At 47.5% G+C, this 17174-nt stretch overlaps 1 protein-coding gene across 1 annotated transcript in view; it reads right to left on the reverse strand.

Moving 5' to 3' along the window:
• Positions 1–17174, reverse strand: part of TNFRSF8 (TNF receptor superfamily member 8) — a 72330-nt gene that overhangs the window by 21768 nt on the left and 33388 nt on the right. The window contains exons 4-8 of the mRNA XM_069544707.1: positions 16825–16974; positions 13640–13733; positions 13114–13271; positions 11255–11371; positions 7351–7503 (exon numbers count right to left, since the gene is read on the reverse strand). Coding sequence (XP_069400808.1) covers positions 7351–7503; positions 11255–11371; positions 13114–13271; positions 13640–13733; positions 16825–16974 — 672 coding nt within the window. The remainder of the gene's footprint in view (positions 1–7350; positions 7504–11254; positions 11372–13113; positions 13272–13639; positions 13734–16824; positions 16975–17174) is intronic.

Genomic DNA, 17174 nt, shown 5'->3' on the forward strand with positions numbered 1-17174 from the left:
CCGATGGTAAAATGTAGTATCTCTGAATGCTGGAATACTGTATGGCAATAAAAGAAATGAAGTACTAACACAGCTGGGAGCTTCCCTGGTAGCTCGGACGGTGAAGAATCTGCCTGCAATGCAGGAGACCCAGGTTCGATCTCTAGGTTGGGAAGATCCCTTGGAGAAGAGAGTGACTACCCACTCCAGTATTCTCCCCTAGAGAATCCCATGGACAGAGGAGTCTGGCAAGCTACAGTCCATGGGGTGGCAAAGAGTCAGACACCATGGAGTGACTAAGCATATTAAAACAGCTACAGCATGGATGAACTTCAAAAGCTCAGTGAAAGAAGCCAGACACAGAAGAATACATCTTATGGAAATATCCCCGAAAAGTTAATCTAGAGTAACAGAAAGTAATTTCCAGGCCAGAATACTGGAGTGGGTTGCCATTCCCTTCTGCAGGGGATCTTCCTGACCCAGGGATCGAACCCACATCTCTCAAGCTTCCTGCATTGGCAGGCGGGTTTTTTACCACCAGCACCACCTGGGTAGCTATGAGTATTTGTGTACAAGCCTTTGCAAGAACATAATTTCACTTCACTTGAGTACCTAGGAAGGGGAAGGCTGTGTCACTGTGCTGACAGAATGCCTTTGAGGACCAGTTCAAGCACAGTCACTTCTGATCTGACCCAGTCACCCCTTCTCACAGATGGAGAGAAAGACAGAGCCAGAACTCCAACCAGAAATCAGGGCTCCCGAGTCCCAGCCTGGAGCACTTTTCATGGGACCGCACTGCCTCCTACTGGGGACTGAGCATTTTCTTACAAGTTTATGATTAACTGTTTCACTAGGGCAGAAGGAAATGGCCCACATTTGAAGTAGGTCCAGCCCGGCTACTAGCCCTCTCCGCTCCCATGTTCCTGGTGGGGGGGGGGCACCCCTTTCCTTAAGTGATACAAAGCAAACATCCTACCTGCCCATGCTTCTCTTATAAAAAGCTCTCATTATGCCTCTCAGATTTTTCCTGAGAAAGTAAGGCCAGGATTAATTTTCTTCTTGGATTAGTAGGGTCCTGAGGACCTGCCTCTTGAGAAACCTATACGCAGGTCAGGAAGCAACAGATAGAACTGGACATGGAACAACAGACTGGTTCCAAATAGGAAAAGGAGTATGTCAAGGCTGTATATTGTCACCCTGCTTATTTAACTTCTATGCAGAATACATCATGAGAAACGCTGGGGTAGATGAAGCACAAGCTGGAATCAAGATTGCCGGGAGAACTATCAGTAGCCTCAGATATGCAGATGACACCACCTTTATGGCAGAAAGTAAAGAACTAAAGAGCCTCTTGATGAAAGTGAAAGAGGAGAGTGAAAAAGTTGGCTTGAAGCTCAACATTCAGAAAACTAAGATCATGGCATCTGGTCCCATCAATTCATGGGAAATAGATGGGGAAACAGTGGAAACAGGGTCAGACTTTATTTTGGGGGGCTCCAAAATCACTGCAGATGGTGAATGCAGCCATGAAATTAAAAGACACTTACTCCTTGGAAGGAAGGTTATGACCAAACTAGATAGCATATTAAAAAGCAGAGACATTACTTTGCCAACAAAGGATCCATCTAGTCAAGGCTATGGTTTTTCCAGTAGTCATGTATGGAAGTGAGAGTTGGACTGTGAAGAAAGCTGAGCACCGAAGAATTGATGCTTTTGAACTGTGGTGTTGGATAAGACTCTGCAAGGAGATCCAACCAGTCCATCCTAAAGGAGATCAGTCCTGGGTGTTCATTGGAAGGACTGATGCAGAAGCTGAAACTCCAATACTTTGGCCACCTCATGCAAAGAGTTGACTCACTGGAAAAGACCCTGATGCTGGGAGGGATTGGGGATAGGAGGAGAAAGGGACGACAGAGGATGAGATGGCTGGATGGCATCAACGATTCAATGGACATGAGTTTGGGTAAACTCCGGGAGTTGGTGATGGACAGGGAGGCCTGGTGTGCTGCGATTCATGGGGTCGCAAAGAATTGGACACGACTGACTGACTGCACTGAACTGAGGAACCCTCTGCTTTTTGGAGGTTTTCACATAGACAGTAGAAGATGGCACGGAGGTTCAAGCGAGGGGGCATACCTATATGACCAATTCATGTTGATACATGGCAGAAACTTCCCTGATAGCTCAGACAGTAAAGCATTCGCCTGCAATGTAGGAGACCCAGGTTTGATCCCTGGATCAGGAAGATCCACTGGAGAAAGAAATGGCAACCCACTCCAGTATCCTTGCCTGGAAAATCTCATGGACAGAGGAGCCTGACAGGTTATAGTCTGTGGGGTTGCAAAGAGTCGGACACAACTGACTGACTCACACACACACACACACACACACACACACACACACAGCAGAAACCAAAACAATATTGTAGAGCGATTAAAAATCAGCAAATTAGGACTTCCCTAGTAGGTCAGTGGTAAAGAATCTGCCTGCCAATGCAGAGACATGGGTTGGATCTGGGAGGATCCCACATGCCGCGAGGCAAATAAGCCCATGCACCATAACTATTGAGCCTATGCTCTATAGCCCACGAGTCACAACTACTGAAGCCCACGCGCCCTAGAACCCGTGCTCTGCATCAGGAGAAGCCACTGCAGTATGCCCACGTACGCAAGTAGAGAGCAGCCCCCACCCCCCGCAACTAGAGAGCAGCCCGCACCCCCCACAACTAGACAGCTGCCCCCACACCCCGCAACTAGACAGCGGCCCCCACTCCCCGCAACTAGACAGCGGCCCCCACTCCCCGCAACTAGACAGCGGCCCCCACTCCCCGCAACTAGTCAGCAGCCCCCACTCCCCACAACTAGAGCAAAAGCCCTGCAGCAACAAAGGCCCAGCACAGCCAAAACTAAATACACAGAATTATTTCTTTTTAAAAAGTAAATTAAAAACATTAAAAAAAAAGACGCTGTGTCTTTCCATGTGGTCACCAGACCATTACCTGAATTAGTTGAAGCCTGGAGACCTTGGGCTATGAGGAAGATAATGCAATTGTTATAATTTCTACCTGTATTTGAGATGTCCTGGGGATTCAGTGAGAGTTGACTTGGAGAGGACTGGAGGAGCTCTTTCGCTCAAGAACACTAACTGTAGCTACACCCAGGAAACAATGGAAACAGTGACAGAATTTATTTTCTTGGGTTTAAAAATCACTGCAGCTGGCGACTGCAGCCATGAAATTAAAAGACGCTTGCTACTTGGAAGAAAAGCTATGACAAACCTACACAGTGTATTAAAAAGCAGAGACATCACTTTGCCAATAAAGCTCCATCTAGTCAAAGCTATGGTTTCTCCAGTAGTAGTCATGTATGGATGGGAAAGTTGGACCATAAAGAAGGCTGAGTGCTGAAGAATTGATGCTTTTGAACTGTGGTGTTGGAGAAGACTCTTGAGAGTCCCTTCGACTGCAAGGAGATCCAACCAGTCAATCCTTAAGGAAATCAGTCCTGAATATTCGTTGGAAGGACTGATGCTAAAGCTGAAGCTCCAATACTTCGGCCACCTGATACGAAGAGTTGACTCATTGGAAAAGACCCTGATGCTGGGAGGGATTGGGGGCAGGAGGAGAAGGGAGAGACAGAGGATGAGATGGTTGGATGGAATCACCAACTCAAAGGATATAAGTTTGAGCAAACTCTGGGAGATGGTGATGGAAAGCCTGGTGTGCTGCAGTCCATGGGGTTGAAAGATTTGGACACGACTGAACACCACCACCCAGTTAGCACCCTCTGACCTCCCTTCAAGGCAGCCTCCCTTCTAAGGCAACCTGCAACAGAATCCAGCAATAGAAATGCTGTCCTTCCTCTAAGCAGAGAAATTGGGCCCAGCACTCCTGGGTGCCTCTCATCCCTTCTCTGTATGTATTTACCATAACCTCTCCATAACCTTCCTCCTTCCTCCATGAGTTACTGATTCTCCCCTTTTTTCCTCCTTTGGACCTGAAGGTCAACAGAAGACATCATTTAGTCCCTACTTAATCTGCCTGTGTTCTCTGGAAAAGTCTCACTGGAAAGTGGGGCCAAGGGGAGGGAGAGGGAGCAGGAAGGAGCCTGCCTGCTCTTAGACCCATTTAGAAACTTAAAAAAAAAAAAAAGATATTGTCTATCAGACTTAAATACTTCTCTTTAAACCCAAACACCTGATCCTTAGGCCAGTTAAAGGAGAACGGTCTTAGCATCAAGGTCAAATGGAATTTTCTTCCCATACACCCAGAAAGTGCTTCAAATTAGATGAAATTTTCATCTTCATACTTGAGCTGTACATTTTTTGTCAGCTTATTTTCCCTAGAGTTTTCAATTGCCTTTTTCCTTTTCTGTTGATGAAAGAATAATGTGCCTTCACCATATTCTCAAGTTGTTCAACTCTACTACTCCTGAAATTGACCGCCATCCTAACTTCTATTCCTGTAGACAATTCCCTGGCACCCCTCACTTTCCTGCTCTGATGAGGCTCAACCAGATGTTGTCATGTCTTTAGCACCAGTGTCATTCTGGGACTTCCCTTCTCTTCTCTCCTGGGATGGAGCCACTGTTTTCTAAATTTCATGGCTTTTCTTTTTTGCCCCTCATTTAATTGGATTACATCGTCAAGTAACTTTCTAAGAAAGGATACATGGGGTTGTGGGGAAGCAGACTGCCCTTTTATGTCTGAAAATGCCTCTCTTGTTTTTGCCATGCTGTGTGGCTTGCAGAATCTTAATTCCCTGACCAGGGATTGAACTTGGGCTCCTTCAGTGAAAGCTCTGAGTCCAAACCACTGAACCACCAGGGAATTCCCTGAAAATATTTTTAATCTGCTTTCAAACATAATTGCATTTAAGCTAAAAAAATTATCCGGTCAACTAGGAAGGAGCTGGTGTGGTCCAGTGGAGAGCACTTGGGGTGACTCAGGATCTCTGTGTCCCAGCTCTAACTCTGGCTCTACGCATGGTTCCCTCAACCCGTAAAAAGAGGTGGCTGGGTCAGATCACAGGTGGCCAGCTTTGATCTGACCTGCAAAGACATTCTGTGTAGGCCAGCACAATGCCCAGGCATCCCTCTCCTAGGTATTTACCCATGAAATGAAAATGCATGTCCACACAAAGACCCATACATGAACATTTGTAGCTGCTTTATTCAGGGTAGCCCTAAACTGGAAACAAGCCAGATGTCCATCAGCCGGTGGATGGATAAATAAATGGTGGTACATCTGTTATGCCAGGCTTCCCAGGTGGCGCTCGTGGTGAAGCGTCTGCCTAACAATGCAGGAAGACTCAAGAGACTCAGGTTTCATCTCTGAGTTGGGAAGGTCCCCCTGAAAAGGAAATGACAACCCACTCCAGTATTCTTGCCTATAAAATCTCAGGGATAAAGGAATCTGGCAGGCTACAGTCCATGGACTCGCAGAGTTGGATGTAACTAGGCAGGCACGTGTGCACATCCATTATGTCTAGACGTGGGTACTCTTCATTCATCCTGCTTTGCTCTTGGTAGGTCATTTCAATCTAAGTCTCATTGTGAGGTTGCCAAGAGACTGCCTACTGTGGAAGGATGACCGGGTCAGGGCACCACCACATGTCCCCATCCACAGGCCCTGGAAACAGACTCTCCAGCAAGAATAAGAAAAAGCAAAGGCAGTCAAGAAACACCTCCTTTCTTCGGCAGTGGTCCTCTTGCGCCCTCTATTGTCATATACTAGAATCACACTCACAAGGAGAAGATGCTTGAAAAGGCTAATCTCTCATTGCACAGCTAAGGTTCATAGGTGAATTGGGGCCCGAGAGGCAACAGACTGGTAACAAGCACACTTTCTAAAAGTCATTTCTGGTCTTCTACTTTCTTACTGTTCCTTCTCCATTGCTTTATGTTATCACTCTGTGGTTGTAACTTCTCGAATTTTTCTGTGGACACTATTTTCTCTTCCATTCCTGGGTTCATCATTGCTTCACTGGTAGTAAGTTTTTCTGTTTGTGTATCTTGTTATTTTCCTTCATACTGCTGTTTTTCCTTATAAGTCTGAAGATGTATACTTCTCATTCATATTTATTTAGAAAGAATAGTGCTGAATATTCCAGCAGCAGGTGGAGTTTCTTCTACTGTGCTATTAGTGTGTCCTTTTCACCATGGGTCTCTTCTCTCAGCAGGAGGTCTGCCTGGGAACTCTGGAATCATGGGTGGGGAGTGTGAGCTGGAAGGCTTTCACTCAGGGTGACTGGGCAGGAATAGCCTACTGATAGGGTGTACCTTCTAAAGACACAAGCAAAGAGGGCTTTGCACCAGAGTGGCCAATACCTAGTTATCCCTAGATAGTCCTTCAGTGTCGTTAGACAAAAATTTGATCATTTTCAGCAGGATATAAAAACTCAGGCACCATCTCTCAGATTGGTCAGAGCCCATGGTATATCATTGCTGCATGTTTTCTCATTGCTGTTATATTCATGAATTTTTTAGATTGCACTTTGGTTGGTTGGTTTTGCATTGTTGGTGGTTTACTTTCTAGTCGTATCCAACTCTTGTGACCCCATGGACTGTAGCCTGCCAGGGTCCTCTGTCCATGGAATTCTCCAGGCAAGAACACTGGAGCTGGTTGCCATTTTCTTCTCCAGGGGATCTTCCTGACGCAAGAATCATAGCTGGGTCTCCTGCGTTGCAGGCAGATTGTTACACATTTTTAATTTTTATGTTGGAGATGAAGTTGTAGCTTCCTGCACTTTCTAATTCTCTGCTCCACCCCCATCCTTCATTTTACTTACCTGGTCTGAGCCCAGAGCCTCCCTGGGGGTATTATGAGCAGGTTACCCTCACTTTTCTGCCAGCCTCAAGGAGTGAATTCTCGGGTGGGTTTTCCTTTCCTTGCGTTTCATTTGGTGCCACCCTGCCATCTGTTTTCCACCTTCTAAAAAATCGCTGAACTCTCTCATCTGCTGATGAACTCTTTTCTGTTTGTTATTTTGTCTGCTGTCGAGGGTTTATATTGTTTTTCATCTGGCAAATGTCCACCATTTGAATTGGAAGCTTCCTCATAGGCTTTATATTGATCTATCTTGAGTCAATAAAACAACCTTGCATGCAAGTCAAGATTTTACCAGCCCAATAATTTCAAGAAGAATAACAAAAATTTTAAATAATTTAAAACAATCATTAGAAACTCTTGCCAAAATGCCAAGTTTTGATTTTTTACCATTTCCTGGATCTAACTATTCAAAGAGAAACCATAGCCCAGATCTGACCCAGTTAATAGCTAGGAATGAAGGTCCTTGGTTGGTTGGAGGAGGGGAGAGGCACGGCTGTAGGGACACAGAGCTCAGCCCCTTGGTTGGGGATGTGAACTGCTTACCCTGGAGCTTGGTGACCATCCCTGGTGGGCAGTTGGGGCGGGTGACGCAGCGGGCACAGGAATTGGTGACTGGCGTGGCACAGAACATGCCAGGTTGACACTCACAGACTCGGGAAGAGTTCCATGTGCAAGGTGTCTTCTCCACGAGGCCATCTGGGGGACAGAGAAGGGTCCCAAGGAAGGACTGGAATGAAGAGGGCAGGAATCCAGAGAACCCCCGGAGGGCAGAGATGGATTTGCCCAGGAACACGTGCTTATTTGATTATTCTGTTGAGCAGATCTTTTGGTGCAGAAAGTGTGCTGAATGAAAGAAGTTTGCTAAAAAAAGCTGCATATAGGGACTTCCCTGGCAGTCCAATGGTTAGGACTCCGTGCTTCCACTGCAAGGGGTCACAGGTTCAATCCCTGCTCAGGGAACTAAGATCCTCCATGCCGTTCAGCACAGCCAAAAAAAGAGTCTATGCTCTATAATTCTGTTTATAGGAAAAGCCAGAAAATGCAAACTCTTTCACAGTGACAGCATACCAAATGCCTGGGAATAGAAGTAGGAGCAGGGAATGGTGGGAGGGATAGTAAGGAGCTTAAGGAACCTTTTGGGAGGTGGACAGACAGTTCATTATCTTGATTGTGGTGATGGTTTCACAGCCACACACGTCTCAAAATTTATCAAACTGCACACTTTAAACATGTAACTTTTATTGTATATCAACTGTATCTATCTGTATCTAGTATGTCAACTGTATTTATTGTATGTATCTGTATCTAGTAATTTACTATTACTATCTGTAATAGTAAAGCTATTAAAAGAAAAATCCCCTCCAAAAAAAATTTTTTTTAAGAAAATAATTCAACGATTAGGGGTGAGTGAGCATGGGTAAAGATGAACCAAGACTGGCCATGACTTGCTAATTCTTTAAAATTGGGTGATAGTTCATAACCACTTCTGATTCTTTCTACTTCTGAGGATGTTTGAAAATTCTAATGATGAAAAGTGGGGTTTTCTCCAAAATAAAAAGAAATTGTTAGTGGTTTTATAAAATACAAAGTGTGACAATGCATTTATACGTTTAGGGATATTACGACCAACCTAGATAGCATATTCAAAAGCAGAGACATTACTTTGCCGACTAAGGTCCGTCTAGTCAAGGCTATGGTTTTTCCAGTAATCATGTATGGATGTGAGAGTTGGACTGTGAAGAAGGCTGAGCACCGAAGAATTGATGCTTTTGAACTGTGGTGTTGGAGAAGACTCTTGAGAGTCCCTTGGACTGCAAGGAGATCCAACCAGTCCATTCTGAAGGAGATCAGCCCTGGGATTTCTTTGGAAGGAATGATGCTAAAGCTGAAACTCCAGGACTTTGGCCACCTCATGCGAAGAGTTGACTCATTGGAAAAGACTCTGATGCTGGGAAGGATTGGGGGCAGGAGGAGAAGGGGATGACAGAGGATGAGATGGCTGGATGGCATCATGGACTCGATGAACGTGAGTCTGAGTGAACTCCGGGAGTTGGTGATGGACAGGGAGGCCTGGCGTGCTGCGATTCATGGGGTCGCAAAGAGTCGGACACGACTGAGCGACTGAACTGAACTGAACTGAGGGATATTCTGCATGCTTCATTAATGGTGAAAAGAGAATTACTGTATCAGTGGATTAGATAAATGCAATTTGCTCAATAAAGACATTGGTGGGATAGTTAGAGGCTGAGAAGCCCTGCGTGATAAAGACAAGGGACTGCACTATTAATTATAATATTGTATTAACATAACCAAGCCTGTTTGAGGCAGTGTTTCTAGCACTGTATCCAGATTAGCTCAGTTTAACCTATTTAACTCTCAGAACACCCCTCTGAAAGAGTCTCTTGTCCATTTTACTGATGAGGAAACAGGCCCAGAGAGGTTAAGAAACTTGCTTGAGTTTATAAGCTTTCAAGCAGTAGAGCCAAGATTTGACCCCAGGCACTTGGGCTCTACTCCACAGCCTCACAGGGCTTCATTTACACAACTTGAAGGAATTCTGGGGCCCAGCGTCATCTCTTTATTTCCTCATCTGACACAGCAGCTGTGATAGATTATATATAGATTATATTTTTTCCAGGAATGGCCACAGCAATAGCTTTTGGTCTGTCTGCTCTTCCAGAGCTTGGCCACTTACTCATCCAAAAACTCGACTCTTTTCCCCTTCCATGACTCCAGGGGGAACCTGTTCCCTGGCCTTCAGAGACAGAATGCAGTGGAAGTTATGCCATGTAATTTCTGAAAGTGTGTTGGTTGCTCAGTTGTGTCTGACTCTTTGCGACCCCATGGACTCTAGCTCGCCAGGCTTCTTTGTCCATGGATACTCCAGGCGAGAGTGCTGGAGTGGGTGCCATTCCTTCTCTGGGGGGTCTTCCCGACCCAGAGATCGAACCCAGGTCTCCTGCATTGCAGGCAGATTCTCTACCTTCTGAGTAACTTTTGAAGCTGGGTCATAAAAATGAGTATGGTTTCTATTCTACTACCAACTCATCTTTGGGTTCAGCACCCAAGTTCAGTTCGGTTCAGTTCAGTCACTCAGTCGTGTCCGACTCTTTGCGACCCCATGAATCGCAGCACGCCAGGCCTCCCTGTCCATCACCAACTCCCGGAGTTCACTCAGACTCACGTTCATTGAGTCCATGATGCCATCCAGCCATCTCATCCTCTGTCATCCCCTTCTCCTCCTGCCCCCAATCCCTCCCAGCATCAGAGTCTTTTCCAACGAGTCAACTCTTCGCATGAGGTGGCCAAAGTCCTGGAGTTTCAGCTTTAGCATCATTCCTTCCAAAGAAATCCCAGGGCTGATCTCCTTCAGAATGGACTGGTTGGATCTCCTTGCAGTCCAAGGGACAAGAGTCTTCTCCAACACCACAGTTCAAAAGCATCAAAAGCACCAGCACCCAAAGGAAGCCCAAATAGCAGCCGACATGAAAAGGATCTGAGGGCATCAAACCCAGACCCATGAATGAAGAAGGTGCATATGATTCCAGCTCTCAAGCTTCAGGTTTTCCAACTGAAACCTCAGACCTCATGCAGCAGACACCAGCTGGCCCTCTGGTGTCACGTCTGAATTCTGACCCACAGACTCCACGACTACAATGAATGGTTTGCTTTTTGCCACTCATATTTGGGAAAATTTGCTCTGTGGCCTTAGTAACCAGAACAGTGACCTCCAATGACCACAAACAGAATGTCCTTTCCCCCACGTGGCCTCCCCCGACTCCAGTCCATGTTGCTGCAGAGACAGAATCACACCTCCCCCTGGTGGTGCAGGCTGTCTTGGGCTGGGGCTACAGCCATGGCAGTCTGGGACCTGGGCGGCTGCGTGGACTTCACAGGGCGGCTGGTGGTGCGGCGGGCAGCTGGCCGCAGGGAGAACAGCAGCAGTCAGCCTCTAAGTGCTTGTACAGTGGTGCTCTAAGAAGCAGTGGAGTGAGTGATGAGTCCAGAACCTGGTAGCAGATGCCAGGTTCAAATCCTGACCCTGCCATTTGTGAGGGCTGTGGCCCTGGAAATCCCCTGACTTCCCCAAGCCTCAGTTTTCTCTTCTGTAAAATGGGGGCAATCTCAATCCAGGCATCATGGGATAGGTACAAAAAATAATGAGACAAGCTTGAAACGGGTAGCTGATTAACAAATGCTTCCTTGCAAGACAGAGTGAGTGCATGGAAACTCTCTGAAAGGGAGTCACGGCTATCAAAGCCCACAATAGTCAGTGGGAGTCACTAGAAGCCGATTGCTCAAAAAATGCCAGTGAGGTGAATCAGGTCCCGAGGACTGAGCATCCAGGACCCAACTCAGGGCTCCCACCCCCAGATTCTTGGCCTCTCCTTCCAAGACCATCCTTACTCTCTGGAAGAGGCCCCAGGAGGAGAGGCATGGCCCTTACCTCCTGAACATGTCACACAGGCCTTGCAGCGACCGTCCCTGTCCAGGTAGTAGTCGTGGTTACACTGCTTCCTGCAGTCAGCAGACCCCCAAGGGCACGGGGGCTGCAGGGTCAGCCCTGGGAAAAGAAGCAAAGAAGCTCCAGGCCAGGTCACGTGGGCAGAGGCCTCACCCTCACCCTATCCCACCCCTCATCACTGAAGCCCCTCAGCTCCCAAACTCTGCACGTGTCAAGTAGTCCTTCAGAGGGAGGCCTCAGGCTCAGAGAAGGAAGGGATGTGTCTAACGCCACACAGGAAAAGAGGGCCAACTGCCTCCAAAATGACCCTCCTGCTTCTGGTCCCTCCCTTTGCCAGAGTCCTCTCCCCAGTCTCATTGCTGTGTCACTGCCCAGCTCCAAAATTTGGTAGCCACTCTCTCTTTGAATTCAACAAGGATACAAGGATGCCTACCATCACAGCTTCTATTCAGTTTGGTCCCATAGATTATAGGCAATGCAATAAGGCAAGAAAAAGAAACAAAAGGAGCAAGGTTAGAAAGTAAGACATCAAGCACTTATGGACAGATGATACCACAGACTGCACAGACCATCCGAAGAGTTTGTATATACATTATTAGAAGGAATAAGTGATTTTAGCAAGATAGTTAGATATAATGTCACTATATCAAAATCAATTGAATGTCTATATATTTGCACTGAACCACATGAAATTGCTGTTTAGATAGGACAGAAATAATCAAATATTGGCATTTCACACAGTTCAAACTAGTGCTAACAATAAAAAAGTTAACACATGAAGTATTGAAAAAGAGATCATTTATATTATCAACAGAAACCCCAAAGATGTAGAAATCTAACAAAAAGATGTAAATATCTCTACACAGATCATAATAAAACATTATTGGGAGAATTTAAAGAAGGCCCAGATGGGGAGAGGGATAAATTAGGCTGTTGGGATTAACGTACACACATGACTATATATAAAACAGATAATCCTACCCACACAAATATGGACCCTGATTTACAACAAAGACGGCATGTAAAACAGTGAGGAAAGGACAATTTATTTGACAAATGGTGTGGATTCAACTGGATATTCATAGGGACACTTTAAACAAAGGCAAAACAGTAATGACCTTAGGAAGTAAATGTAGGATGTCGTTGAGACCTCAGTGGAGGGAAGGCCTTGCAGAGCAGAACATGAGAAGCACTAGTCAGAAAGGAAAAGATGGACCAGTTTGACTACACTGAGATCAAAAACGCCTCTTCATCAAAAGACACCATGAAGAGGATGAGAAGGCAAGCCACGGGGTGGGAGAAGATGTTTTAAACACAACTATAAGACAAAGGGCTCAGACCCAGAATTATAAGAAGTCCTAGAGATCAATTCAAAAAAACAAAGAGAAACAAAAACATATTCATCAAAGACTTGTTTTTCATTATTCACTACAGGCAAAAAGGAGAAACAACCCAAATATCCAAAAACTGTGTGTTAAACAAACTGTAATATTCTTATACATTCATGTACAATGGAAGACTATCAGGTAATAAACAGGAGTAAATGGGGACCCTAATCTGTTGCCATGGGAACTAGAGGCGGGCATCATATTGATACCTGCAGAGGTGGGCCTGCTCCACTGCCCCAGCATGCCTCGGTGTTTGGTACCCAAACCAGGAAACAAGTGAGTCCTTCCATTCTCTACTCTAGCCCTCCAAGGTCTCAGTCCCAGAAGGCCCTGAGAGCCTCTTCGCCCCATACTGGTTCAGTGACTGTTTGCCCTGACCACCCCACACACAGCACCCCACCCACTGGACACCATTGCCCTGGAGACTTCCCCTGGCTCCTCTAGAGAGCTTACCTGGATCTGGATTGAGCTTCACCACGAAGGAGCTGGAGTTGGGAGTCATTTTAGAAGCATCTTCTGGGGTGAGGGGGATGTCCCCTCCAAGAAGCATGGTCCTGGCACCAGGGCTTGCTGGGGAGGTCAGGGTGGGCTTGGCCTGGGGGATGGCGCCACTGGGAAAGAAGCCAGAGATGGGACTGGCAATTCTTCTGATGGTGCAGGGGGAATCTGTGCTCAGGGGCAGCCGTTTCTATAGAGAAGGGGCCCCCAGACTCTGCCCACAGCCTCTGGCAGGCCCTCTGGCAGATCCTGGGAGCAAGAGCTGTGTTTTCTTGTCCTTCTGGGTCTCCTGTGTGCTCAGGGAAGGCTGGGCACACAGTAGGGCCTCAATGACCTTTCTGCTCAGCAGAGAGGCCCCCTGGAGCCCTGACACCCTGGACTGACCCCCATCCACATCCCCAGCCCACAATGCCCTGGGTCTCCTATCAGGTGGGACAGCCCCACACAGGGGTCAGCTGGATAGTGTGAGGCTGAGAGTCACCTGGTGGGGCCCTTGCAGTCCTGTGGGCTGGCGCTGCAGTTGGGGCTGGCCCTTGGGGAAGCTGGTTCACAGACGGTGTCCCTCTGTGCTGTGCCTGCAGGGAGGACAGCGATGCCTTCAGCTTTGGTGCTGAGAAGCCAGAGACTCCAGGAGCAGACCTCTTGCCACCACAACCCAGGAAAACACAGCGGCCATCTGATCTTTGTGCCTGCCCAGCATCCGTTCACCTTCGGGGTAAAGTAGCCCAGTTTCCCCGGGAGAATTACACCTTCCACATTCAGTATCTGTGGTAAGGAGCTGGAACAGACTGACCACCCCACTCCCACTTCCAGGAATAGCCATGGGACAGGCTGCACCAATCAATCCATCCCATTCCTGTGGCCATGATGGACTGGCTCAGGAGTGGGCACATGACCCAAACCATGTCTATGAGAAGCAACTTCAAGGTTTTGTTTTTGTTGTTGAGAATATAGGAAGGAGAAACAGATTTTCCACTGGAGTTGAGTAGGAAGCAAGTCTGGAGCTGCTGGTAGATATTTTACAGGAAAAGCAACACACAGTGGGGTAGAGATGAGAGACGGAGAAAAGACAGAGCTCCTGGATCCAGCCACACCTGAAGTTCCACAAAGAAAATTTTCAATTACGTGAACCAAATAATTTGTGACCTCCAAACCAAAGAGTTCTGAAGAATACTGGGTGGAAGCAAAGTGGAGAAGAAACCATAGTGCTTTCAATCAAGTGGACCTGAGTTTGAACCTTTTGGAGGAAGTGGCTATGAGCGAGTCTGACTCATCTCATCTACCTGCACTGTGGTGGGGTGACAAGACTTGAGCATAAGGTTCAAACTCTGGATTAGATATTCCCTGCTCTGTGATCTTAAGCAATTTACCTGCCATCTCTGAACCTCAGTTTCCTCACTTGTAAAATGGGGCTAATACAGCCTTATGGAGTCTGGAAAATTTCAGAGGAGAAAGTCAGTGCAAGGTCTTAGGGTAAGACTTAGCTATAAGCTCCACCTAAGGCAGAAAGTACTTTCCATTCTATAGCTGGAGAGACTGAGGCCCTGAGAGTTGCTCGGTGGGAACTCTCACAGAGGAATCAAGCCAGGGTTTGGCAGCCAAAGGATGGAGTGCTTTACAAGCAGTGCTATCCAATAAAATATGTGGATTACAAGTCACTTTGTTAAATTTTCCAGTAGCCACATTTTGGATAGTAAAGAACAAACAAGTGAAATTAAGCAATACGTTTAACCCAATATATCTAAAATATGAACTTTCCCGATGGCTCGGCAGATTAAAAATCTGCCTGCTAATACAGGAGATGCAGGTTTGATCCCTGCATCAGGAAGATCCCCTGGAGGAGGAAATGGGAACCTGTTCCAGTATTCTTGCTTGAAAAATCCCACGGACAGAGGAGCCTGGAGGGCTGCAGTCCAAAGGGTCACAGAGAGTCAGACACAAATTATGTTAGTAGATAATCAACATAAACCAGTTAATCCTAAAGGAAATCAACCCTGAATATTCACTGGAAGGACTGATGCTGAAGCTGAAGCTCTAATACTTTGGCCACCTGATGTGAATAGCCAACTCATTGGAAAAGACCTTGATGCTGGGAAAGACTGAGGGCAGGAGAAGAGGGCAGATGATATGGTTGGATGGCATCATCGACACAATGGACATGTGTTTGAGCAGACTCTGGGAGATAGTGAAGGACAGGGAAGCCTGGCGTGCTGCAGTCTATGGGGTCGCAAAGATTCCGACTAACTGAGACTGAACAACAAATTCTACATAAGAAATAACAAAATGCATACTTTCTGTGTACTAAGTATTTGAAATCCAGCGCATATTCTATACTGACAGCCCATCTCAAGTGACTGGCCACATTTTAAGTGCTCAATGACCACAGATGGCCAGTGATACAGCTTTAGGCAGCGGTCTGGGGGGCAGGAAAGAGAGGCCTCTGGCGCCACCGTGTGGCAGATGCAGGAATGCCGTCGAGAGAGCCAGAGCTGGTCCACAGGTAGCAGCAATAGAACTCACAGCTGCTTTTCTTAGAGAAGAGCTTCTAAGCAAGAAAAGCCCCCATGTAAGGCCTTCCAGTTACACTTGCTCATTTACAGAAGGTGAGACTGAGGCCAAGAAACGGCTGGGAACACACCCCACAGATGCAAAGCTGTACAAAATCCCAGGTATCTGATGCCCAGTTCAGAACCCTTTCCCAGGTAGCACTAGTTGTCATTGCAGAAGACACAGGAGATGCAGGTTCAGTCCCTGGGTTGGGAAGATCCCCTGGAGAAGGGAACAGCTCCCCACTCCAGTATTCTTGTCTGAAGAATCCCACGGACAGAGGAGCCTGGGAGGCTACAGTCCATAGGGTCGCACAGAGTCGGACAGGACGGAAGTGACTTAGCATGCATATATGCACCTCGCCTGCCTGCAGCTGGCAGGCTTCTGAGGATCCGTCTACTGAGGGTTCTGCGTGAGCAGGGCGAATCCAACCAGATTTGAACTCTACCCGCCCCCAGCTCTGATCTCCCGGTCACATCAGTCGACAGACATCGCTGAGGAGCAGATATTGCGCCTCGCGGGGAGATGACTGTGAATGTGCTGGGCATGGTCCTGGCCCTCACGAAGCTATGGGGAGAGACGGAGACGAGCACTGACCACACTGAGACAGAGACCAGCATTCGCATCCGTGTTGGGAAGGAGGCGTGATCTGTGAGAGGTCAGGAGGTGATGTCTGAATGGACAGCTGAAGGCAGAGTTGAGTTCACTGGGTGAACAGGGAAGGAAGGATATTCCAGAAAGAGGGAACAGCATGTGCGAAGACCTGGTAGAGAAAGCATGGCACATCCATGGACCCAAACAGGGAAACCAGCTCTGATCTTCTGGGAAACGCCAGGACAGAAACTTCAGGTTTCTTTCTTGCTTATCAAGCATCAGAGAATTTCTGTCCTGAGCCTCAAGCCAACCCAAGACCTCCTCCAGCCAGGGCAGTGCCTGGAACTCTTTCTGAGCCTGGGACCTGAGGTGCAGGGAAGGGACCGCAGAGGCCTCTGGGTGCATCCTCGGCATCATCATGATAGGAGATGTCATCTGTCCAGCAGGAAGGAGGAGGTGGGAGGTCGAGGTGGGGGTGGGGTGGCATCAGCACAGATCATGGTCCTGGGCGGTGGGGATACTCACCCTGCAACTTGACAACCATTCCTGCCGGGCAGACAGAGTGGGGGATGCAGCGGGCACAGGAGTTGACGACTGACGTGCCACAGAACATGCCGGCCCGGCACTCACAGACGCGGGAGGAGTTCCTTGAGCACGGCTTCTTCTCCACGAGGTCTGAGGGACACAGACAAAGGTCACTGGGGACTCAAAGAGGGTGAGGGAAGGGACCCAGAAAGCCCCCATGGACAGTCCAGCACATGAGGGAAGACACTGCTGTGGTCTTCAGCTGGGCAGGGCAGCTGGCATGCCCCACTCTTCCTTCCAGACTGTTCCTGAGATGAGGGCAAGAAGGCAGATGGGGTCCATGAGGTAGC

Source organism: Ovis canadensis, chromosome 12 (genome assembly GCF_042477335.2).
Source record: "Ovis canadensis isolate MfBH-ARS-UI-01 breed Bighorn chromosome 12, ARS-UI_OviCan_v2, whole genome shotgun sequence".
NCBI lineage: Eukaryota > Metazoa > Chordata > Mammalia > Artiodactyla > Bovidae > Ovis > Ovis canadensis.